At 42.8% G+C, this 25,454-nt stretch overlaps 1 protein-coding gene and 1 long non-coding RNA gene across 2 annotated transcripts in view; both read left to right on the plus strand.

Moving 5' to 3' along the window:
* The first annotated feature begins 755 nt into the window (after positions 1 to 755).
* LOC117735075 lies at positions 756 to 3,086 on the plus strand. Its single transcript, XR_004609856.1, has 2 exons — positions 756 to 960; positions 3,019 to 3,086. It is a non-coding gene; the product is annotated as an uncharacterized LOC117735075 (long non-coding RNA).
* A 115-nt stretch (positions 3,087 to 3,201) lies between these two features.
* Positions 3,202 to 25,454, plus strand: part of LOC117734700 (serine/threonine-protein kinase WNK4-like) — a 36,458-nt gene continuing 14,205 nt past the window's right edge. The window contains exons 1-14 of the mRNA XM_034538945.1: positions 3,202 to 3,316; positions 3,494 to 3,726; positions 5,429 to 5,601; positions 7,949 to 8,169; positions 8,240 to 8,397; positions 8,472 to 8,560; positions 8,844 to 9,063; positions 9,136 to 9,321; positions 12,666 to 12,804; positions 12,932 to 13,140; positions 14,570 to 14,643; positions 21,148 to 21,283; positions 21,373 to 21,489; positions 21,942 to 22,091. Of these exons, the coding sequence (XP_034394836.1) occupies positions 3,202 to 3,316; positions 3,494 to 3,726; positions 5,429 to 5,601; positions 7,949 to 8,169; positions 8,240 to 8,397; positions 8,472 to 8,560; positions 8,844 to 9,063; positions 9,136 to 9,321; positions 12,666 to 12,804; positions 12,932 to 13,140; positions 14,570 to 14,643; positions 21,148 to 21,283; positions 21,373 to 21,489; positions 21,942 to 22,091 (2,220 nt within the window). The remainder of the gene's footprint in view (positions 3,317 to 3,493; positions 3,727 to 5,428; positions 5,602 to 7,948; positions 8,170 to 8,239; positions 8,398 to 8,471; positions 8,561 to 8,843; positions 9,064 to 9,135; positions 9,322 to 12,665; positions 12,805 to 12,931; positions 13,141 to 14,569; positions 14,644 to 21,147; positions 21,284 to 21,372; positions 21,490 to 21,941; positions 22,092 to 25,454) is intronic.

The raw sequence follows: 25,454 nt of genomic DNA on the forward strand, positions 1-25,454 counted from the left end.
TGAAGAAGAAGAAGAAGAGGATGAAGAGGAATATGATGAAGAAGAAGAGCAAGATGTAGATGTAGAAGAAGAAGGTGAACAAGAGGATGAAGAAGAATATGATGAAGAAAACTATTAACAAGAAGAAGAATTGTAGATGTAGAAGACAAAGGTGAAGAAGAGGATGAAGAAGAAGAGGATGAAGAAGATGAGGATGATGAAGAAGAAGGTGAAGAAGAAGAGCTGAGACAGACAGAGGGAGGAGACATGTGACTCTGCCCGTGATGCACGTCACATCAATCAATCAATCAATCAATAAACTCAATGTTTACATTGAATATCTATAATTAGGTGATCAACATTATCATAGATTAGATGAGTTTGACAGAACAAAGACACGCCCCCTGCTGAACATAATCAATAACCTGAACAGAAACTGATATGTCGATATATTTAAAAATAAAACGTCCCCCATTGTTTGTTTGTTCAACGTGTGAAACATGAAATCATCCATAAAATAAATCCAGAATTTCAAAAGTTAGGTAATAAAAAAGATAAAGACTATAATTAAGAGGAGAGAGATTTATTGATTATTGTGGTTTTTAAGGTCACTAATTATTGATTATTATATATTTGTGGATATTATCCGTGATGAAGTCACAGTGACTAAATGAAGCTCACGGGTTTAAAGTGAAACGTTTTTTAGGTGAAGTTAGTGACGTACATCCGGTGTTCCTGTTATCAGGCCAGGTCACAGGTGCCCGGTGGGCGGGGCTTGCCGTCTGCTCCCGGCTGATAGAGCTCGTGCTCGCTCCCGATGACGCTGAGCGCGAGCTACTCTGAGATGGATCAACAACAACAGACTTCATGAGGACCACGATGGACCCCGTTAGGACCCGGACTCTGGGATCCTCCATGGAAGCTCTACTGGTTTCTGTTGTGGGTTTACTGGTTCAGCCCCATTGACTGCTGACGTACACAGTGAGTGCACTTTACTCTCTAAATATACATTATATATAATGTTATATATGATCATATAATATATAACATTATATATAATGTTATGGTGTCATAATAACAACAATGAAGAGACACAGTGAGTCCACTTTACTCTCTAAATATATAATATATTAATACACTATAATAATGATATAGTATACCATAAAATATTATACTACAATATAATATAATATATTCTAATCATAATATAGAGATGCAGTGAGTCCACTTTACTCTCTAAAAATATAATATATAGTATATAATATACTATAATATACTATAATTCTATAATGTAATTATAATATATAATTATGTAATATAATAATTCTATAATACATAATATATATAATCATTTTTATCATTAATCTTCTTACTGCAGCAAATAAAAAGATTCATATTACAAATAATATCGCAACAAAAAACATAACAGACAGAAAACACTTATTAATATAGTTAGTTGTGAGTTAACGATTATTTATTAATAAATACATTTATTTTATTTGTAACGCACTTTTCATTGAAAGGAATCTCAGAGTTCTACAGAACCAGTAGATAGTAAAGCAAATAAAAAGAGTCCAGGGTCTGGGTTGGCCTCAGGTGGTCAGGGAGACTGTCCCATAAGCAAAAGGTCTTAAAGAGTCCAGGGTCTGGGTTGGCCTCAGGTGGTCAGGGAGACTGTCCCATAAGCAAAAGGTCTTAAAGAGTCCAGGGTCTGGGTTGGCCTCAGGTGGTCAGGGAGACTGTCCCATAAGCAAAAGGTCTTAAAGAGTCCAGGGTCTGGGTTGGCCTCAGGTGGTCAGGGAGACTGTCCCATAAGCAAAAGGTCTTAAAGAGTCCAGGGTCTGGGTTGGCCTCAGGTGGTCAGGGAGACTGTTCCATAAGCAAAAGGTCTTAAAGAGTCCAGGGTCTGGGTTGGCCTCAGGTGGTCAGGGAGACTGTTCCATAAGCAAAAGGTCTTAAAGAGTCCAGGGTCTGGGTTGGCCTCAGGTGGTCAGGGAGACTGTCCCATAAGCAAAAGGTCTTAAAGAGTCCAGGGTCTGGGTTGGCCTCAGGTGGTCAGGGAGACTGTCCCATAAGCAAAAGGTCTTAAAGAGTCCAGGGTCTGGGTTGGCCTCAGGTGGTCAGGGAGACTGTCCCATAAGCAAAAGGTCTTAAAGAGTCCAGGGTCTGGGTTGGCCTCAGGTGGTCAGGGAGACTGTCCCATAAGCAAAAGGTCTTAAAGAGTCCAGGGTCTGGGTTGGCCTCACGTGGTCTGGGAGACTGTCCCATAAGCAAAAGGTCTTAAAGAGTCCAGGGTCTGGGTTGGCCTCACGTGGTCAGGGAGACTGTTCCATAAGCAAAAGGTCTTAAAGAGTCCAGGGTCTGGGTTGGCCGCAGGTGGTCAGGGAGACTGTCCCATAAGCAAAAGGTCTTAAAGAGTCCAGGGTCTGGGTTGGCCTCAGGTGGTCAGGGAGACTGTCCCATGAGCAAAAGGTCTTAAAGAGTCCAGGGTCTGGGTTGGCCTCAGGTGGTCAGGGAGACTGTCCCATAAGCAAAAGGTCTTAAAGAGTCCAGGGTCTGGGTTGGCCTCACGTGGTCAGGGAGACTGTCCCATAAGCAAAAGGTCTTAAAGAGTCCAGGGTCTGGGTTGGCCTCACGTGGTCTGGGAGACTGTGAGGGTCAAACCTAACTCCCAGATTAGTGACTCTGGAGGAGAGGGGTCTGACCTGACCGTCAAAGGTGAGATGAGTTATGGAGGATGACTGAACCTGGTGTGGAGTGCCACCAAGGAGTTGTTTAGTACTTATTTAGTAGCTGTTTGTTAGGTATTTGTCAGTGTTATTAGTTATTTTGTAGTTTTTAATTAGTTATGTAATATAGTTATTTATTAGCTATTTATTACAGTTCTTTTTTCTTATTTATTTCAAAGTCTGAAGACTTTCAGATAAAATGAGCTTTAGTTGCTGGAAAAATTAACGAATAAAAATAAAATAAGAATTAATAATAAAATGTTACGTTTGTGTTCCTCTGGTGGCTCCTCCCACTTTTCTGACCTCACAGCGAGGGACACAAACACGAAGAGACGACAGGAGGAGGAGGACGAGGAGGAGAAAGAATAAGGAGAAGAAGAGGAAGAGGAGGAAGATGTTGCCGTGGCCCGCTAACGACCGAACCAGGAGAAGACCTGAAGAAGAGGAGAAAGAGGAGGAGTCTGTTATTCCTCCTCCTCTTCCTCCTCCCACCATGACCACCTCAAAGGACAACCCTCTGACCAATCGGGTCGTCAGCTCGGACTCGGGGGAAGAGACCAACAAGGAAGTGCTACCGTGGCAGCGTAAGGAGGAGGAGGAGGAGGAACGTGAGGAGGAGCAGCACGAGAAGGAGGAGCTTGAGGAGGAGGAGGAGCTTGAGGAGGAGGAGCAGCACGAGAAGGAGGAGCCACGTGAGGAGCAGCGTGAGGAGGAGGAGCTGCGTGAGGAGGAGCTTGAGGAGGAGGAGCTGCATGAGGAGGAGCTTGAGGAGGAGCAGCATGAGGAGCAGCTTGAGGAGGAGGAGCAGCGTGAGGAGGAGCTTGAGGAGGAGGATCAGCGTGAGGATCAGCTTGAGGAGGAGGAGCTGCGTGAGGAGGAGGAGACGCAGGCGGTGGCCTCGTCTCCGGACGGACGCTTCCTCAAGTTCAACATTGAGATCGGACGAGGATCCTTCAAGACGGTTTATAGAGGTCTCGACACCGAGACCACCGTGGAGGTGGCCTGGTGTGAGCTACAGGTGACAGTACACACAGTAGACACATTATACACACACACACACACTATACATAACAGTACACAACAGTACACAGCGTGCACGTGACTACTTGCATTCTCTCTCCTGACCATCAGGGGGCGACTCCTCTGGTTGTATAGAAGTCTATGCTTCATGTGTTAAAGCTGCATTCTCTCTCCTGACCATCAGGGGGCGACTCCTCTGGTTGTATAGAAGTCTATGCTTCATGTGTTAAAGCTGCATTCTCTCTCCTGACCACCAGGGGGCGACTCCTCTGGTTGTATAGAAGTCTATGCTTCATGTGTTAAAGCTGCATTCTCGCTACTGACCACCAGGGGGTGACTCCTCTGGTTGTATAGAAGTCTATGCTTCATGTGTTAAAGCTGCATTCTCTCTCCTGACCACCAGGGGGCGACTCCTCTAGTTGTATAGAAGTCTATGCTTCATGTGTTGAAGCTGCATTCTCTCTACTGACCACCAGGGGGCGACTCCTCTGGTTGTATAGAAGTCTATGCTTCATGTGTTAAAGCTGCATTCTCTCTCCTGACCACCAGGGGGCGACTCCTCTGGTTGTATAGAAGTCTACGCTTCATGTGTTAAAGCTGCATTCTCTCTACTGACCACCAGGGGCGACTCCTCTGGTTGTATAGAAGTCTAAGCTTCATGTGTTAAAGCTGCATTCTCTCTCCTGACCACCAGGGGGCGACTCCTCTGGTTGTATAGAAGTCTACGCTTCATGTGTTAAAGCTGCATTCTCTCTACTGACCACCAGGGGGCGACTCCTCTGGTTGTATAGAAGTCTACGCTTCATGTGTTAAAGCTGCATTCTCTCTCCTGACCACCAGGGGGCGACTCCTCTGGTTGTATAGAAGTCTATATAAATGACTCTACTTCTCTTGATGTATTCCCTCAGTAAACATTGTAAACATGAGTTTATGGTCTGTATCTCTAGTCTCTTTAATACAGCGTGATGTTCATTTAGAGGACTGGGCGTGACGGTGAGCTCTGATTGGTAGATGTTACACACATCAGCATGTGAGTCTGATCTCTGTCACATGACTTGAGCACATAATGTTATTATTAGAATCCTCCCACTTTGTACTGCCACTTCATGGTGTTATTATCTTCATAATCAATGTTTCACTTGAATACAAATTATTTTGGCTCAAACTAAAAAAGAAGAATCCGGATGAAATGTGTGTGTGTTTGTGTGTGTATATTTGTGTGTGGTTGTGTATGTGAAAGAGATAAAACGGATACAGTACACACTATCTGATATCTTATTGGACAGACGGCTGCTGGTTGATGTTGATAACAGCTCTCTCTAACACACACACACACACACACGCACACACACGCACACACACGTGCGCGCGCACACACACACACACACACACTTATTGAGGTCAAAGGTCTCTGCTGTTGTGTTTTGATGGATCTTCCCCCAAAGGTCCATGTAAAACAAAGTCATTCATATTTATTGATATTTCATTTTACTTTATTATTCTATTTTACTTCAGTTATATTAATTGTTTTTTTATTTTGTTACTATTATTTCTTTAATGACTTATTATTTTGACTCAACTTAATTTTCTTAAATGATCTTTTCAGTTATTTGTTTGTTTTGGGTTTTTGCCATGATGCTCAGCAGTAATGTGTCCTTCATTATCAATAACCGAATCAATAGCTGATCTTTCACCCTCAGACTCACCGGCTGACCAAGTCGGAGCGTCACCGGTTCACGGAGGAGGTGCAGATGCTGAAAGCTCTGCAGCACCCCAACATCGTCCGCTTCTTTGACTCCTGGAAGTCCACGCTGAGGGGCCACAAAGGCACCATCCTGGTGACGGAGCTCATGACCTCCGGGACCTTGAAGATGTGAGTCCACTATAGAGCACGCACAAAAACCTGAACCCTGAAGACGTGAGTCCACTATAGAGCACACACAAAGACCTGAACCCTGAAGATGTGAGTCCACTATAGAGCACGCACAAAGACCTGAACCCTGAAGATGTGAGTCCACTATAGAGCACACACAAAGACCTGAACCCTGAAGACGTGAGTCCACTATAGAGCACACACAAAGACCTGAACCCTGAAGATGTGAGTCCACTATAGAGCACACACAATGACCTGAACCCTGAAGACGTGAGTCCACTATAGAGCACACACAATGACCTGAACCCTGAAGACGTGAGTCCACTATAGAGCACACACAATGACCTGAACCCTGAAGACGTGAGTCCACTATAGAGCACACACAATGACCTGAACCCTGAAGACGTGAGTCCACTATAGTGCACACACAATGACCTGAACCCTGAAGACGTGAGTCCACTATAGAGCACACACAATGACCTGAACCCTGAAGATGTGAGTCCACTATAGAGCACGCACAACGACCTGAACCCTGAAGACGTGAGTCCACTATAGAGCACACACAAAGACCTGAACCCTGAAGATGTGAGTCCACTATAGAGCACGCACAAAGACCTGAACCCTGAAGACGTGAGTTCACTATAGAGCACGCACAAAGACCTGAACCCTGAAGACGTGAGTTCACTATAGAGCACATACAAAGACCTGAACCTTCAAGACGTGAGTCCACTATAGAGCACACACAAAGACCTGAACCCTGAAGACGTGAGTTCACTATAGTGCACATACAAAGACCTGAACCCTGAAGACGTGAGTCCACTATAGAGCACGCACAAAGACCTGAACCCTGAAGACGTGAGTCCACTATAGAGCACACACAAAAGACCCTAACCTGGAAGTTAGTGTGAGTCCACTATAGAGCACATACAAAGACCTGAACCTTCAAGACGTGAGTCCACTATAGAGCACACACAAAGACCTGAACCCTGAAGATGTGAGTCCACTATAGTGCACATACAAAGACCTGAACCCTGAAGATGTGAGTCCACTATAGAGCACACACAATGACCTGAACCCTGAAGATGTGAGTCCACTATAGAGCACACACAAAGACCTGAACCCTGAAGACGTGAGTCCACTATAGTGCACATACAAAGACCTGAACCCTGAAGATGTGAGTCCACTATAGAGCACGCACAAAGACCTGAACCCTGAAGATGTGAGTCCACTATAGAGCACACACAATGACCTGAACCCTGAAGATGTGAGTCCACTATAGAGCACACACAAAGATCTGAACCCTAAAGATGTGAGTCCACTATAGAGCACACACAAAGACCTGAACCCTGAAGATGTGAGTCAACTATAGAGCACACACAAAGACCCTAACCCTGAAAACCTTAGTCCACTATAGAGCACACACAAAGACCCTAACCTGGAAGTTAGGGTGAGTCCACTATAGAGCACATACAAAGACCTGAACCTTCAAGACGTGAGTCCACTATAGAGCACACACAAAGATCTGAACCCTAAAGATGTGAGTCCACTATAGAGCACACACAAAGACCTGAACCCTGAAGACGTGAGTCCACTACAGAGCACACACAAAATCCTGAAGCCTGAAGACGTGGGTCCGCTATGGACCACACACAAAGACCCTAACCCTGAAGACGTGAGTCCACTATGGAACACAAATATATCTTACTTCCTGAATGCCCCACGACACCTTAGTCCCTGAATGCCCCACGACATATTAGTCCCTGGATGTTGCTTAAGATCTTAGTCCCTGAATGCCCCACGAATCATCTTAGTTCCTGAACACCCAACAGCATCTTAGTCCCTGGACATCCCTCAACATTTGAGTCCCTGGACGCCCCTTATCATGTTAGTCCCTGAATGCCCCACGACATCTTAGTCCCTGAATGCCCCGCGACATCTTTGTCCCTGAACGCCCCATCGACATCTTAGTCCCTGGACGCCCCTTAACATCTTAGTCCCTGATCACCCAACAGCATCTTAGTCCCTGGACGCCCCTTAACATGTTAGTCCCTGAACGCCCCACGACTTCTTTGTCCCTGAACGCCCCATCGACATCTTAGTCCATGAACGCACAACGGCATTCTAGTCCCTGAATGCCCCACAACCTCTTAGTCCCTGAACCCCCCACAAATCATCTTAGTCCCTTAAAAAACAACAGGATCTTAGTCCCTGAACTCTGCACAAATCATCTTAGTCCCTGGACACCCAACAGCATCTTAGTCCCTGGATGCCCCTCAACCTCTTAGTCGCTGGACACCTCAGAGCTCACCTGACTTAACCAAGTGTGTGTTTCTTTAAACCCCTTCAGGTACCTGCGCAGGTTCCGTCAGATGAAGCTGAAACTGCTGCAGCGTTGGAGCTTCCAGATCCTGAAGGGGCTCCAGTTCCTGCACTCACGCTGCCCCCCCATTCTGCACCGAGATCTCAAATGTGACAACGTCTTCATCACCGGACCCACCGCCTCGGTCAAGATCGGAGACCTGGGCCTCGCCACGCTGAAGAAGGCCTCGTTTGCCAAGAGTGTGATTGGTAAGAACGCCAGCGGGGTGAACAATGTTGTTAACTCAGTTGTTTGAAGGTACTGATGCGATGTGTTCAGGGACCCCGGAGTTCATGGCTCCAGAGATGTACGACGAGAAGTATGACGAGGCCGTGGATGTTTACGCCTTCGGCATGTGCATCCTGGAGATGGCGACGTCCGAGTATCCTTACTCAGAATGTCAGAACGCCGCCCAGATCTACCGCAAAGTGACCAATGTAAGGCTCTGCCCACCTGAGCGTCGCCTACTTCCTGTCTTTGGTCACGCATTTCCTATTTGTTTGTTCCTCAGGGAATCAAACCAGACAGTTTTCTTAAAGTCACAGTCCCTGAGCTGAAGGAGATCATTGAAGGCTGCATTCGCACCAGTAGCAGTGAGAGGTAACAGAGCACAGAGCAGCATTCATACTTTAAACTTCAGGTCTGCTTCACACCTGCAGGCCAAACAGACGAGTGCATGAAAAAGACAGGAAGTGGAAAAACTAATATTTTGATTGATATCATGGAAGCCATCAATCATCAGTCCCTTCTCTGCAGTCCAGATGTGAAGCTGAGCCAGTGTTACATGATGAGAGTCACATCTTTCATTACACAATGAAACACTCTGAACCTCCACACGGCTCTGGTGGGTCTCACCGTAGGCATCTTGGTTTTCCTGCTGCAGGTTCACGGTCCACAACCTTCTGGATCACCGGTTCTTCCAGGAGCAGCTGGGGGTCCACGTGGATCTGGCGGAGGAAGATGACGGCTCGAAGGCGGCTCTGAAACTCTGGCTCCGGATGGACCCCAACAAGAAGCTTCATGGGAAGTACAAGGACAACAAGGCCATTGAGTTCCTGTTCGAGCTGTACAAAGACGTCCCCGAGGAGGTCGCCCAGGAGATGGTACCGACCCCGCCACAGCCATGACATCATGTTGATTACGTCACCGGGCTGATGGGTCTCACTGTCTCATAGGTGGTGCTGGGGTTCTTGTGCGAAGCGGACTACAAGCCGGTAGCCAAGGCCATCAGACACCGAGTGACAGCTGTCAAGCATCAGCGGGAGGAACAGCGATGCCTCCTGGAGGAGTCTGACCCCGCCACCCAAACACCAGAACAACCCAATCACAGACCAGCAGCTGCTGCAAGCTCGGCCAATCAGGTGAGTCTAAAGTTATTGACATTGGAAACGGGGCAGAAAGGTGACACACATATCGAACAGTCAGACATGTAACATCTGTTAATGGGAAGTTTGATTCATTTTGACCCTATTATTTCTTACCTATAAGCACCATTAAATGTATTATACGGGAAGTTATTAAGAACAAGTTAAATTCAATTGAATTCAGTTTATTTTGTCTAGCCCCCTTAAAATGACAGGTCTAGGAGTTAGGTCCCGCCCCTCTACCTGATAATGCGGCGGGATTGGCGGTTGGTCTCAGGACCACCCAGCCAACATCAGAAAACTATGACACAATGATAAACAGATCACTCTGCCAAACAAATAAAAAACCCTGGCGAAACTGGTTAACCAAACTATGCCCCATTAGCTGAACTAACTTGTGACTGGTGAAACTCACTCACAATTTATAGGCGTTATCTATGGTTATGTAAACATGACAAACTAAGCTTCCTCCTGACTGCTAATTAAATTAAATGATAAGTTGTAGACAGGGCTACACCCTCCCCCCTCTGACGGTCTAGATGTCCTCATCGGACTCCTTTCTTTTCCTGTGAAGGGTTCCGGCTTTTTTTCTTCAGCCTTCTGGGTGGTTTGTACTTGGGCCTTGTCTCCTCAATGTTCTCCTCTGGTGAATTGAGGCTGAACTGAATGACCATCCCATTATGCATGATGGTAACAGGCTCCTGGGCTGGGTTGCCAGGTTTGTCATAAGTCAAACGAATGACTGGTTTACGTTCTCTCTGGGACTTGCGAATAACGACTGCTGGTTCACCACTTGTGTCGTTTGTAGAGGCGGAGCTTGCTCCCCCTTCTAAATCTGGTTCGTCGGCAGTGTCATTACTAGTCTCTCCTGCATCAGATTCCAGACTAGAAGGTGTAGTGTCTCCTTGGGATTCTGTTGCCATAGCTGGTTGTTCTTCGGGCACGCTGTGATCTGGTGACAGGTTTTCTACTAACAGGTCCTGTATCATCAGGAGGGTTGGACATCCTAACCAGATAACCTATAGGCAAAAGATGGAGATTTGACTACACCTGATCCATATTCTGGTTTGACCTTGTACACGGGCAGGTTGGGCAACTTCTCCACCACAACATAAGGTGTAGATTTCCATTGGTCATGCAGTTTATGCTTCCCAGTTAATCCATCCTTGTGGATGATAGGGAGTCGTGCGTGATTTACGGATCCCTAGCATAGTAAGAAACTCCTTGATCAGCCGACTCTCAAAATCTCTGCCCTGATCAGAGTGTATCCTTGCAGGTAGACCGTAATGCACAAAGAATTTCTCCCAGAGTACTTTAGCTACAGTGAGAGCTTTTTGATCCTTAGTAGGAAACGTCTGGGCATAACGTGTGTAGTGGTCCGTTACCACTAACCAGTAGCAACCCCTTTGGAATCGGGCTCTATCTGCAGGAAGTCAATACAGACTAGGTCTAAGGGGCCTTGACTAGTTATCTGATTCAACAGTGAGGCACGATGAGGGAGAGTCTTTCTGGAGATACATCTTCCACAGGTTTGGATGTACTGTTCAACCTCAGTTGTCATGCGGGGCCAATAGAATTGGTCTCTAATCAGTTCGGTGGTTCGGTCCACTCCCATGTGTCCACACTCGTCATGCAGGGACCTTAATACCGCAGTCCGGTATTTCTCGGGCAAGACGAACTGCCTAATCTTTCTTTCAGACAGTTTCTTTGTTACTCTGAAGAGTATTCCCTCTTGTAACTCAAGTTTACTGCCTTCACGAATGAGCAGGGCAGTATTAGGAGGGTTGCTTTTAGCATGAGTCAGTACCTTATTAGTTCCAAAGGCTTTTTTCACAGGTCCAATCACGGGGTCCATCTCTTGGGCTGTCTCAATGTCATTCGGACTCAGCTGGTCAAGGGTGCTTAGGCTTGAGTTCACAGGCAATGCATAGACTACGGCGGGCACTCCTAGTTGCTCAACTAGTCTGACCGGGGCAGCGCCGAGGGCTATACGGATACGAGCATGCTTGCAGACAGCGTTGATTCCTGACGGCAGGATGCTTGTCCAGTCGTTAGCTTCGGTGGTGGCGTACTGCCGGGACAACAGGTCAGCATCAATGTTGTAACGCCCAGGACGATATTCGATCGAAAACTCGTAGGTGGCATTGAGCTTGGCTGAGGTAAGCACATATGTTAGTCCAACTGCTGTATGTGTCGTCGCACATCGTCGATGTCCGCGGGTGCCAATCGGCGGGACCTTTCCCGAAATGGTCTGTGGTCATGCAGGCGTATGGGGTGCTCCACCCCCGTGGCCAAACCCACATCCCACTCTTGTAGGGAGAAAACATTCCGCTTGCCAGCTAGCTTCTGGCGGATTTGAGTCTTCCAATCCTCGGGATAGGAGAATCGCCAAAATCAAATAGATCTAGATCTATCGAATCTGCGGGTAATTTAGAGGTTTGGATGGGCATAACGGTATCCACAGCATACATATCTGCAATTACAGTTCCAATAGGTATAGAGGTTTTCTTTTTCGACTCATTATGAATGAGCACTGTGAAACGGTTAGTGTCTATGTCAGCATTCGGAAGCACTCTTGGCTGAACTAGCACCCCAGCGGGGAGTGACTGTGAAGTGGGTGCATCAATCAGCACAATGTCTTTGGACACCGGACCGGTCTGCCCACCTTGCAGATAGCATAACACTTTTCACCTGGGGCTATGGAGAGTGGACCAGGTCCTTGCCATTTCACTTGTCCAACAACATGATCTATGGCCACTGACTGACTAAGCTGAGTTTGAACGGGGGCATACAAAGATTGGATTCGCATGGAATTAACAATGTTTTTATCGCCATCTTCTTCCATCAGTTCCCACAGTCGGTGAAACAGAGATGCGTTGGTGCCTACAATCACAGGGCTCTGGTTGTAGTGCTTGGGCTCAGGACAGATCAAAGCTAATACAACTATGGGTCCTTGCACTCCTGTCAATTTTTCTGGAAACTCCATCTCTACCACTACATAACCTTTGTAAGGATAATCAGTGTCAGACAAACCAACAAAGACCTAAGCAAGAAACCGGCTGTTAGGGTCTGGGACGGACTCAAACTATATTATTACATTATAAGTTTCAATAAACATTTTATTTGGAGTTTACATTCTGCTAAATGATAAATATGGAGGCTAAATATAATATTATATATATTAAATATATATATTAAATATATAATATATATATTAAATATATCTTTTAATTATATTCAAGATATTTGATTCATTTTAATTCATTTTAATTCATTAAATAAAAGGAAAGTCTGCTGTTTATTTGTTATCAACGCTGCTTAAACGATTTAATAACTCACAGCAGGACTCAGCTGCTGTTTCAGGCCCCACCCTACCCTGGATACAAGCCCCACCCTCGGCAAGCAGAGAGGATTCTGGGATCGACAGCGTCTCTAGCAGGACGGAAGGAGACGGAGACGAGGACATGACGGCAGCTAAATGTCAGGGTTATTAATATTCTATTATTAATATTTCATCTCCAAACGTCTAGAATTGTTTTCAGAATTTCAATGTTCTGTTATTACTCATCATTTAATTATAATAATTATAATTAATTCCTTTCGGCAGCGAACTGTGAGATTGACAGCTCCTTCAGCTATGCAGGTGTGCCAGAGAAAATAGAAGCCACGCCCCCTCCAGTCACTCACCACGCCCCCCTCTACCCAGGCCCCGCCCCTGCTCCGGTGGCTCAGGAAACCCCTGGACCCCTGGTTCCTCCACCTGTAATCCAGACTCCATCCAAGGCTCCGCCCCTTCCCGTGCTGCGTTTCCCCAAGGTGTGCAGGGGGCGGGGCTAATATAGACAAAGGGTTAACCTAAAAACAAGAGCTTTTTAACTTTAATAATAGTAAGATAGAGTGATAATAGTAATATGTGAGTCCTCTAGAGGAAATTACAGAGACCAATCAGCTCTAGAGGAGATTATAAAGACCAATCGGCTCTAGAAGAGATTATAAAGACCAATCAGACCTAGAGGAGATTATAAAGACCAATCAGACCTAGAGGAGATTATAAAGACCACTCAGACCTAGAAGAGATTATAAAGACCAATCAGACCTAGAGGAGATTATAAAGACCAATCAGACCTAGAGGAGATTATAAAGACCAATCAGACCTAGAAGAGATTATAAAGACCAATCAGACCTAGAGGAGATTATAAAGACCAATCAGACCTAGAGGAGATTATAAAGACCACTCAGACCTAGAAGAGATTATAAAGACCAATCAGACCTAGAGGAGATTATAAAGACCAATCAGACCTAGAGGAGATTATAAAGACCAATCAGATCTAGAGGATATTATCAAGACCAATCAGATCTAGAGGAGATTATAAAGACCAATCAGATCTAGAGGATATTATCAAGACCAATCAGATCTAGAGGAGATTATAAAGACCAATCAGACCTAGAGGAGATTATAAAGACCAATCAGACCTAGAGGAGATTATAAAGACCAATCAGATCTAGAGGATATTATAAAGACCAATCAGACCTAGAGGAGATTATAAAGACCAATCAGATCTAGAGGATATTATAAAGACCAATCAGATCTAGAGGAGATTATAAAGACCAATCAGATCTAGAGGATATTATAAAGACCAATCAGATCTAGAGGAGATTATAAAGACCAATCAGATCTAGAGGATATTATAGAGACCAATCAGACCTAGAGGAGATTATAAAGACCAATCGGCTCTAGAGAAGATTATAAAGACCAATCAGACCTAGAGGAGATTATAAAGACCAATCAGATCTAGAGGATATTATAAAGACCAATCAGATCTAGAGGAGATTATAAAGACCAATCAGATCTAGAGGATATTATAAAGACCAATCAGACCTAGAGGAGATTATAAAGACCAATCAGACCTAGAGGTGATTATAAAGACCAATCAGACCTAGAGGTGATTATAAAGACCAATCAGACCTAGAGGATATTATAGAGACCAATCAGATCTAGAGGAGATTATAAAGACCAATCAGACCTAGAGGTGATTATAAAGACCAATCAGACCTAGAGGAGATTATAAAGACCAATCAGATCTAGAGGATATTATAGAGACCAATCAGATCTAGAGGATATTATAGAGACCAATCAGATCTAGAGAAGATTATAGAGACCAATCAGACCTTCTGGAGGGTGTTTTCATGTTGAATCATGGGAAAACAAACTGAATCTAGAGCTTCCCGTTCGTGTCTTCGATAGAGCATCGCTGTGTCCCACAATGCCGAGCGACAGCCATCTGGATCAGTCTGCGGCTTCTCCTCGCCTATTGAGAGGTAAAACAACTCTGCAACTGTCTGTAAAGGTGTGCCACAAGGCTCTGTATTAGGTCCACTTTAATTTACTGTTTGTATAAATAATCTGGACAAAAATATGGTGGATGCCTGTAATTTTTATGCTGATGACTCTGTGATATATCGCTGTGCAACAACTTTTGAGTATATAGAGTATTTTGATTGATGAATCTTCTTTACCTGTGTTGTACTATGGTGGTCTTCTTTACCTGTGTTGGACTATGGTGGTCTTCTTTACCTGTGTTGGACTATGGTGATCTTCTTTACCTGTGTTGGACTATGGTGGTCTTCTTTACCTGTGTTGGACTATGGTGATCTTCTTTACCTGTGTTGGACTATGGTGGTCTTCTTTACCTGTGTTGGACTATGGTGGTCTTCTTTACCTGTGTTGGACTATGGTGATCTTCTTTACCTGTGTTGGACTATGGTGGTCTTCTTTACCTGTGTTGGACTATGGTGATCTTCTTTACCTGTGTTGGACTATGGTGGTCTTCTTTACCTGTGTTGGACTATGGTGGTCTTCTTTACCTGTGTTGGACTATGGTGGTCTTCTTTACCTGTGTTGGACTATGGTGGTCTGGACAGGGCTCACCAAGCTTCACTGGTTCATTACCAACTGTAAAGCTCTGACTCACCACTGTTCTACTCTTGGTAGGAGGGGCTGCTCTGGCACCCGTAGGTGCTGTCATTGGTACACCTTCATTTATAAGGCAATCCTTGGTCTATTCCAAACTACCACTTTATATATATATATATATATATATATATATATATATATATGTATATATATACATATATATATATGTATATATATATATGTATACATTTATATATGTATATATGTGTATATATATATACGTATATATATATGTATATATATGTATATGTATATATATATATACACATATATATATATATATATATGTATATATATATATATGTATACATTTATATATGTATATATGTGTATATATATATACGTATATATATATGTATATATATGTATATGTATATATATATATACACATATATATATATATATATATGTATATATATATATGTATACATTTATATATGTATATATGTGTATATATATATACGTATATATATATGTATACGTAAATATACATACGACATCCCTGACCTTTGACCTCACATCGGATCAGGAAAAACTCCCCAAAAATAACCTTTGACAGGGAAAAAAGGGAAGAAACCTTCAGGAGAGCAACAGAGGAGGATCCCTGTCTTCATTGTTCATGTGTTCATTGTTCCTGTGTTCATTGTTCATGTGTTCATTGTTCATGTGTTCATTGTTCATGTGTTCATTGTTCATGTGTTCATTGTTCCTGTGTTCATTGTTCCTGTGTTCATTGTTCCTGTGTTCATTGTTCATGTGTTCATTGTTCATGTGTTCATTGTTTATGTGTTCATTGTTCCTGTGTTCATTGTTCATGTGTTCATTGTTCCTGTGTTCATTGTTCCTGTGTTCATTGTTCATGTGTTCATTGTTTATGTGTTCATTGTTAATGTGTTCTTTGTTCCTGTGTTCATTGTTCATGTGTTCTTTGTTCATGTGTTCATTGTTTATGTGTTCATTGTTCATGTGTTCATTGTTCCTGTGTTCATTGTTCCTGTGTTCATTGTTCCTGTGTTCATTGTTTATGTGTTCATTGTTCATGTGTTCCATTGTTCATGGGTTCATTGTTTCTGTGTTCATTGTTCCTGTGTTCATTGTTCCTGTGTTCATTGTTCATGTGTTCTTTGTTCATGTGTTCATTGTTTATGTGTTCATTGTTCATGTGTTCATTGTTCCTGTGTTCATTGTTCCTGTGTTCATTGTTCATGTGTTCTTTGTTCATGTGTTCATTGTTTATGTGTTCATTGTTCATGTGTTCATTGTTCATGTGTTCATTGTTCCTGTGTTCATTGTTCATGTGTTCATTGTTCATGTGTTCATTGTTCATGTGTTCATTGTTCCTGTGTTCATTGTTCCTGTGTTCATTGTTCCTGTGTTCATTGTTCATGTGTTCATTGTTCATGTGTTCATTGTTTATGTGTTCATTGTTCCTGTGTTCATTGTTCATGTGTTCATTGTTCCTGTGTTCATTGTTCCTGTGTTCATTGTTCATGTGTTCATTGTTTATGTGTTCATTGTTAATGTGTTCTTTGTTCCTGTGTTCATTGTTCATGTGTTCTTTGTTCATGTGTTCATTGTTTATGTGTTCATTGTTCATGTGTTCATTGTTCCTGTGTTCATTGTTCCTGTGTTCATTGTTCCTGTGTTCATTGTTTATGTGTTCATTGTTCATGTGTTCCATTGTTCATGGGTTCATTGTTTCTGTGTTCATTGTTCCTGTGTTCATTGTTCCTGTGTTCATTGTTCATGTGTTCTTTGTTCATGTGTTCATTGTTTATGTGTTCATTGTTCATGTGTTCATTGTTCCTGTGTTCATTGTTCCTGTGTTCATTGTTCATGTGTTCTTTGTTCATGTGTTCATTGTTTATGTGTTCATTGTTCATGTGTTCATTGTTCATGTGTTCATTGTTCCTGTGTTCATTGTTCCTGTGTTCATTGTTTATGTGTTTATTGTTCATGTGTTCTTTGTTCATGTGTTCATTGTTCACGTGTTCATTGTTCCTGTGTTCATTGTTCCTGTGTTCATTGTTCCTGTGTTCATTGTTTATGTGTTCATTGTTAATGTGTTCTTTGTTCATGTGTTCATTGTTCATGTGTTCATTGTTTATGTGTTCATTGTTAATGTGTTCTTTGTTCATGTGTTCATTGTTTATGTGTTCATTGTTCATGTGTTCATTGTTCCTGTGTTCTTTGTTCATGTGTTCATTGTTCATGTGTTCAAGGTTCCTGTGTTCATTGTTCATGTGTTCATTGTTCATGTGTTCATTGTTCATGTGTTCAAGGTTCCTGTGTTCATTGTTCATGTGTTCATTGTTCATGTGTTCAATGTTCATGTGTTCATTGTTCATGTGTTCTTTGTTCATGTTTTCATGTGTTCATTGTTCCTGTGTTCATTGTTTATGTGTTCATTGTTCCTAAGTTCATTGTTCATGTGTTCATTGTTCATTGTTCATGTGTTCATTGTTCCTGTGTTCATGTGTTCCTGTGTTCATTGATCCTGTGTTCATTGTTCCTGTGTTCATTGTTCATGTGTTCATTGTTCCTGTGTTCATTGTTCATGTGTTCATTGTTCATGTGTTCATTGTTTATGTGTTCATTGTTCATGTGTTCATTGTTCATTGTTCATGTGTTCATTGTTCCTGTGTTCATGTGTTCCTGTGTTCATTGTTCATGTGTTCATTGTTCCTGTGATCATTGTTCATGTGTTCATTGTTCATGTGTTCATTGTTCATGTGTTCATTGTTTATGTGTTCTTTGTTCCTGCGTTCATGTGTTCATTGTTCATGTGTTCATTGTTTATGTGTTCATTGTTTATGTGTTCATTGTTCCTGTGTTCATTGTTTATGTGTTCATTGTTCATGTGTTCATTGTTTATGTGTTCATTGTTCATGGTTTCATTGTTCATGTGTTCATTGTTCCTGTGTTCATTGTTCATGTGTTCATTGTTCCTGTGTTCATTGTTCATGTGTTCATTGTTTATGTGTTCTTTGTTCCTGTGTTCATTGTTTCTGTGTTCATTGTTCCTGTGTTCATTGTTCATGTGTTCATTGTCCCTGTGTTCATTATTCATGTGTTCAAGGTTCCTGTGTTCATTGTTCATGTGTCCATTGTTCATGTGTTCATTGTTCATGTGTTCAATGTTCATGTGTTCATTGTTCATGTGTTCTTTGTTCATGTTTTCATGTCTTCATTGTTCCTGTGTTCATTGTTTATGTGTTCATTGTTCCTAAGTTCATTGTTCATGTGTTCATTGTTCCTGTGTTCATGTGTTCCTGTGTTCATTGATCCTGTGTTCATTGTTCCTGTGTTCATTGTTCATGTGTTCATTGTTCCTGTGTTTATGTGTTCATTGTTCATGTGTTCATTGTTTATGTGTTCATTGTTCATGTGTTCATTGTTCATTGTTCATGTGTTCATTGTTCATGTGTTCATTGTTCCTGTGTTCATTGTTCATGTGTTCATTGTTCCTGTGTTCATGTGTTCCTGTGTTCATTGTTCATGTGTTCATTGTTTCTGTGATCATTGTTTATGTGTTCATTGTTCATGTGTTCATTGTTCATGTGTTCATTGTTTATGTGTTCTTTGTTCCTGCGTTCATGTGTTCATTGTTCATGTGTTCATTTTTATGTGTTCATTGTTTATGTGTTCATTGTTCCTGTGTTCATTGTTTATGTGTTCATTGTTCATGTGTTCATTGTTTATGTGTTCATTGTTCATGGTTTCATTGTTCATGTGTTCATTGTTCCTGTGTTCATTGTTCATGTGTTCATTGTTCCTGTGTTCATTGTTCATGTGTTCATTGTTTCTGTGTTCATTGTTTCTGTGTTCATTGTTCATGTGTTCATTGTTCACGTGTTCATTGTTCACGTGTTCATTGTTTCTGTGTTCATTGTTCATGTGTTCATTGTTCACGTGTTCATTGTTTCTGTGTTCATTGTTCATGTGTTCATTGTTCATGTGTTCATTGTTTCTGTGTTCATTGTTCATGTGTTCATTGTTCATGTGTTCATTGTTTCTGTGTTCATTGTTCATGTGTTCATTCTTTCTGTGTTCATTGTTCCTGTGTTCATTGTTCCTGTGTTCATTGTTTGGTTTATAACAGTTCTCCCGTACACCGCAGTAGTCTGATGAAGTTTCGCTCCATTGGTTGTTTCAGTGCTGCGTAACGCCTTTAAGACGTACTTCATGCTCGTAGTACTTCATGCTCGTGGTACTTCATGTTCGTAGTATTTCATGCGCGTAGTACTTCATGCTCGTAGTACTTCATGTGCGTGGTACTTCATGCTCGTATACTTCATGCTCGTAGTACTTCATGCTCATAGTACTTCATGTGCGTAGTACTTCATGCGCGTAGTACTTCATGCGCGTAGTACTTCATGCTCGTAGTACTTCATGTGCGTGGTACTTCATGCTCATAGTACTTCATGTGCGTAGTACTTCATGCGCGTAGTACTTCATGCTCGTAGTACTTCATGCTCGTGGTACTTCATGCTCGTAGTACTTCATGCTCGTGGTACTTCATGCTCATAGTACTTCATGTGCGTAGTACTTCATGCGCGTAGTACTTCATGCAGGTAGTACTTCATGCTCGTAGTACTTCATGCTCGTGGTACTTCATGCTCGTAGTACTTCATGCGCGTAGTACTTCATGCTCGTAGTACTTCATGCTCGTGGTACTTCATGTGCGTGGTACTTCATGCTCATAGTACTTCATGTGCGTAGTACTTCATGCGCGTAGTACTTCATGCTCGTAGTACTTCATGCTCGTGGTACTTCATGCTCGTAGTACTTCATGCGCGTAGTACTTCATGCTCGTAGTACTTCATGCGGGTAGTACTTCATGCTCGTAGTACTTCATGCGCGTAGTACTTCATACGCGTAGTACTTCATGCTCGTAGTACTTCATACGCATAGTACTTCATGTGCGTAGTACTTCATGCGCGTAGTACTTCATGCTTGTAGTACTTCATGCTCGTAGTACTTCATGCAGGTAGTACTTCATGCTCGTAGTACTTCATGCTCGTAGTACTTCATGCAGATAGTACTTCATGCTCGTAGTACTTCATGCTCGTAGTACTTCATGCGCGTAGTACTTCATGCAGGTAGTCCTCCGGTGATGAGATAACTCCAGTTTACAGTGGTTACAAATAACTTTGCCTTTATTAACTACGCCATCTGGTAGAGTCCATAAAAGTTCATTTCTTCATGTTCTCTGTCAATGTGCGCAGCAGCATTAAGCCCCTCGGTGCTCATAAACATTCGGTGCTCATAAACATAAACATTCGGTCTTCGGTCCTTATAAACATAAACATAAACATTCGGTCTTCGGTCCTTATAAACATAAACATAAACATTCGGTCTTCGGTCCTTATAAACATAAACATAAACATTCGGTCCTCATAAACGTAAACATTCGGTCCTCATAAACGTAAACATTCGGTCCTCATAAACATAAACATTCGGTCCTCATAAACATAAACATTCGGTGCTCATAAACATTCGGTGCTCATAAACAAAAACATTCGGTGCTCATAAACATTCGGTGTTCATAAACAAAAACATTCGGTGCTCATAAACATAAACATTCGGTCCTCATAAACATAAACATTCGGTCCTCATAAACAAAAACATTCGGTGCTCATAAACATTCGGTGTTCATAAACATAAACATTCGGTGCTCATAAACGAAAACATTCGGTCCTCATAAACATAAACATTCGGTGCTCATAAACGAAAACATTCGGTCCTCATAAACATAAACATTCGGTGCTCATAAAGACCGTAGACGTACATATCAGTGTTCCTTCAAATAAAGTGTTTTACCTTCTCTTCACTTCTTGGGTTTGTAGCTACGCCTCCGATGTGACGTCAGGTTTGAGTGATGGCAATGACGGCCAATCAGACAAAGGTAACCAGGAAGTGAGCCAGCGGGCGCCTACCAAGCAGTTCAGGCGGCGATTGAGGGCTCGTCTGAGGATCACAGGGGTGATGTGACATCACATTCATATGATGTTAACGCACACACATATTTAAAGATGTAACTCACTGTTTGTAACACAACGTGGTCCCTTCAGGTGTCAGACATGGAAGACCGCGTGGTGGAGTGTCAGCTGCAAACTCACAACAGTAAGATGGTGATCTTTAAGTTTGACCTGGACGGAGACAATCCAGAGGACATCGCCTCAGTGATGGTGAGCACCAACGGCCAATCAGAGCACAGCACTGGGGTTCAGTTACAAAACAAGACTTGTGTTGTTTAGTTTAGATACAGATATATTTATTTTAATAACTGGTAATATTTGCTGTCTATTGCTTCTATTGTCTACTAGTGAGTTGCTAGTTATCTGCATACACAGATATGTGTGCTCTTCTTGTCCCTCTACCAGTAATTTATCTGTCTTGTAGATCAACCGAACCTCAAGTATAAAAGACTAGGAGCTCATTTGTATTAATATGTTCATATGTTATTTATGTTCTACATTTAGTACATCTATGCAACTCAACCTGTTAATACTTTAAAGAATGAATGAATAAATGTGTCATCATCTTTTCTCCAGAGTTTTGCACGGGCTGTTGTTTTACTGTAAATGTTGGATCCAGAAACCGACTGTCAAGAGCTTTTTATATTTTGTCGCTTGTAAAGATCCACAGAGACTTCATCGTACCGTTGGAGCGGGGAGGATTCATCCTTCGCATGTATGACATCATCAAGAGGGCGGAGTCTTTAATGCATCCACAGCAGCCAGCCGACAGGTCGCCTCACCTGTCCACCTCCACGCTGACCGACTCCTCAGTATGTGTGACCACAAATCATTCAGTCTGTGTGACCACAAATCATTCAGTCTGTGTGACCACAAATCATTCAGTCTGTGTGACCACAAATCAATCAGTCTGTGTGACCACAAATCAATCAGTCTGTGTGACCACAAATCATTCAGTCTGTGTGACCACAAATCATTCAGTATGTGTGACCACAAACCTATCAGTATGTGTGACCACAAATCATTCAGTCTGTGTGACCACAAATCAATCAGTCTGTGTGACCACAAATCATTCAGTATGTGTGACCACAAACCTATCAGTCTGTGTGACCACAAATCATTCAGTATGTGTGACCTCAAATCATTCAGTATGTGTGACCTCAAATCATTCAGTCTGTGTGACCACAAATCAATCAGTCTGTGTGACCACAAATCATTCAGTATGTGTGACCACAAACCTATCAGTCTGTGTGACCACAAATCATTCAGTATGTGTGACCACAAACCTATCAGTCTGTGTGACCACAAATCAATCAGTCTGTGTGACCACAAATCATTCAGTCTGTGTGACCACAAATCAATCAGTCTGTGTGACCACAAATCATTCAGTATGTGTGACCACAAACCTATCAGTCTGTGTGACCACAAATCAATCAGTCTGTGTGACCACAAATCATTCAGTATCTGTGACCACAAACCTATCAGTCTGTGTGACCACAAATCAATCAGTCTGTGTGACCACAAATCATTCAGTATCTGTGACCACAAACCTATCAGTCTGTGTGACCACAAATCAATCAGTCTGTGTGACCACAAATCATTCAGTATGTGTGACCACAAACCTATCAGTCTGTGTGACCACAAATCAATCAGTCTGTGTGACCACAAATCATTCAGTATCTGTGACCACAAACCTATCAGTCTGTGTGAACACAAACCTATCAGTCTGTGTGACCACAAACCTATCAGTCTGTGTGACCACAAATCAGTCAGTCTGTGTGACCACAAATCATTCAGTATGTGTGACCTCAAATCATTCAGTATGTGTGACCTCAAATCATTCAGTCTGTGTGACCACAAATCAATCAGTCTGTGTGACCACAAATCATTCAGTATGTGTGACCACAAACCTATCAGTCTGTGTGACCACAAATCATTCAGTATGTGTGACCACAAACCTATCAGTCTGTGTGACCACAAATCATTCAGTATGTGTGACCACAAACCTATCAGTCTGTGTGACCACAAATCAATCAGTCTGTGTGACCACAAATCAATCAGTCTGTGTGACCACAAATCAATCAGTCTGTGTGACCACAAATCATTCAGTCTGTGTGACCACAAACCTATCAGTCTGTGTGACCACAAACCTATCTGTCTGTGTGAACACAAACCTATCAGTCTGTGTGACCACAAACCTATCAGTCTGTGTGACCACAAATCATTCAGTATGTGTGACCACAAACCTATCAGTCTGTGTGACCACAAATCAATCAGTCTGTGTGACCACAAATCAATCAGTCTGTGTGACCACAAATCATTCAGTCTGTGTGACCACAAACCTATCAGTCTGTGTGACCACAAATCAATCAGTCTGTGTGACCACAAATCAATCAGTCTGTGTGACCACAAATCATTCAGTATGTGTGACCACAAACCTATCAGTCTGTGTGACCACAAATCATTCAGTATGTGTGACCACAAACCTATCAGTCTGTGTGACCACAAATCAATCAGTCTGTGTGACCACAAATCAATCAGTCTGTGTGACCACAAATCAATCAGTCTGTGTGACCACAAATCAATCAGTCTGTGTGACCACAAATCAATCAGTCTGTGTGACCACAAATCATTCAGTCTGTGTGACCACAAATTACATTACATTACATGACATTTAGTTGATCCTTTTATCCAAAGCGACTTACAATAAGTGCATTAAACCATGAGTCCAAACTCAGAACAACAAGAATCAAGCAAGTACAATTTCTTCAATAAAGTTAAACTACAAAGTGCTATCAGTAAGAGACATTTAAGTGCTACTAAAGTGTTAAACTACAAAGTGTTATCGGTAAGGGACATTTAAGTACTACTAAAGTGCTAAACTACAAAGTGTTATCGGTAAGGGACATTTAAGTGCTACTAAAGTGCTAAACTACAAAGTGTTATCGGTAAGGGACATTTAAGTGCTACTAAAGTGCTACTACGGCTCTACCTTCCCTATTCAAGGTATAGTCACTAAGATGTGTTTTTAGTCTGTAGAGACTTCCTGTCCTGATGTCAATGAGGAGCTCGTTCCACCAATGAGGAGCCAGCACAGCAAACAGTCGTGACTTTGAGTGTTTAGCTCGAAGTGAAGGAGCTACAAGCTGATTGGTGGAGGTTAGACCATGTCCTGGATGTGAGGTTAGACCATGTCCTGGATGTGAGGTTAGACCATGTCCTGGATGTGAGGTTAGACCATGTCCTGGGTGTGAGGTTAGACCATGTCCTGGGTGTAAGGTTAGACCATGTCCTGGGTGTGAGGTTAGACCATGTCCTGGGTGTGAGGTTAGACCATGTCCTGGGTGTAAGGTTAGACCATGTCCTGGGTGTGAGGTTAGACCATGTCCTGGATGTGAGGTTAGACCATGTCCTGGATGTGAGGTTAGACCATGTCCTGGATGTGAGGTTAGACCATGTCCTGGATGTGAGGTTAGACCATGTCCTGGATGTGAGGTTAGACCATGTCCTGGGTGTGAGGTTAGACCATGTCCTGGTGTGAGGTTAGACCATGTCCTGGATGTGAGGTTAGACCATGTCCTGGATGTGAGGTTAGACCATGTCCTGGATGTGAGGTTAGACCATGTCCTGGATGTGAGGTTAGACCATGTCCTGGATGTGAGGTTAGACCATGTCCTGGATGTGAGGTTAGACCATGTCCTGGTGTGAGGTTAGACCATGTCCTGGGTGTGAGGTTAGACCATGTCCTGGGTGTGAGGTTAGACCATGTCCTGGGTGTGAGGTTAGACCATGTCCTGGGTGTGAGGTTAGACCATGTCCTGGTGTGAGGTTAGACCATGTCCTGGTGTGAGGTTAGACCATGTCCTGGATGTGAGGTTAGACCATGTCCTGGTGTGAGGTTAGACCATGTCCTGGGTGTGAGGTTAGACCATGTCCTGGTGTGAGGTTAGACCATGTCCTGGGTGTGAGGTTAGACCATGTCCTGGTGTGAGGTTAGACCATGTCCTGGATGTGAGGTTAGACCATGTCCTGGGTGTGAGGTTAGACCATGTCCTGGGTGTGAGGTTAGACCATGTCCTGGGTGTGAGGTTAGACCATGTCCTGGGTGTGAGGTTAGACCATGTCCTGGTAACCAGTGAAGGTCGCGGAGGAGCAGAGGATTGTGGGTAAATTTA

Source organism: Cyclopterus lumpus, chromosome 8 (assembly GCF_009769545.1).
Source record: "Cyclopterus lumpus isolate fCycLum1 chromosome 8, fCycLum1.pri, whole genome shotgun sequence".
Taxonomy (NCBI): Eukaryota; Metazoa; Chordata; class Actinopteri; order Perciformes; family Cyclopteridae; genus Cyclopterus; species Cyclopterus lumpus.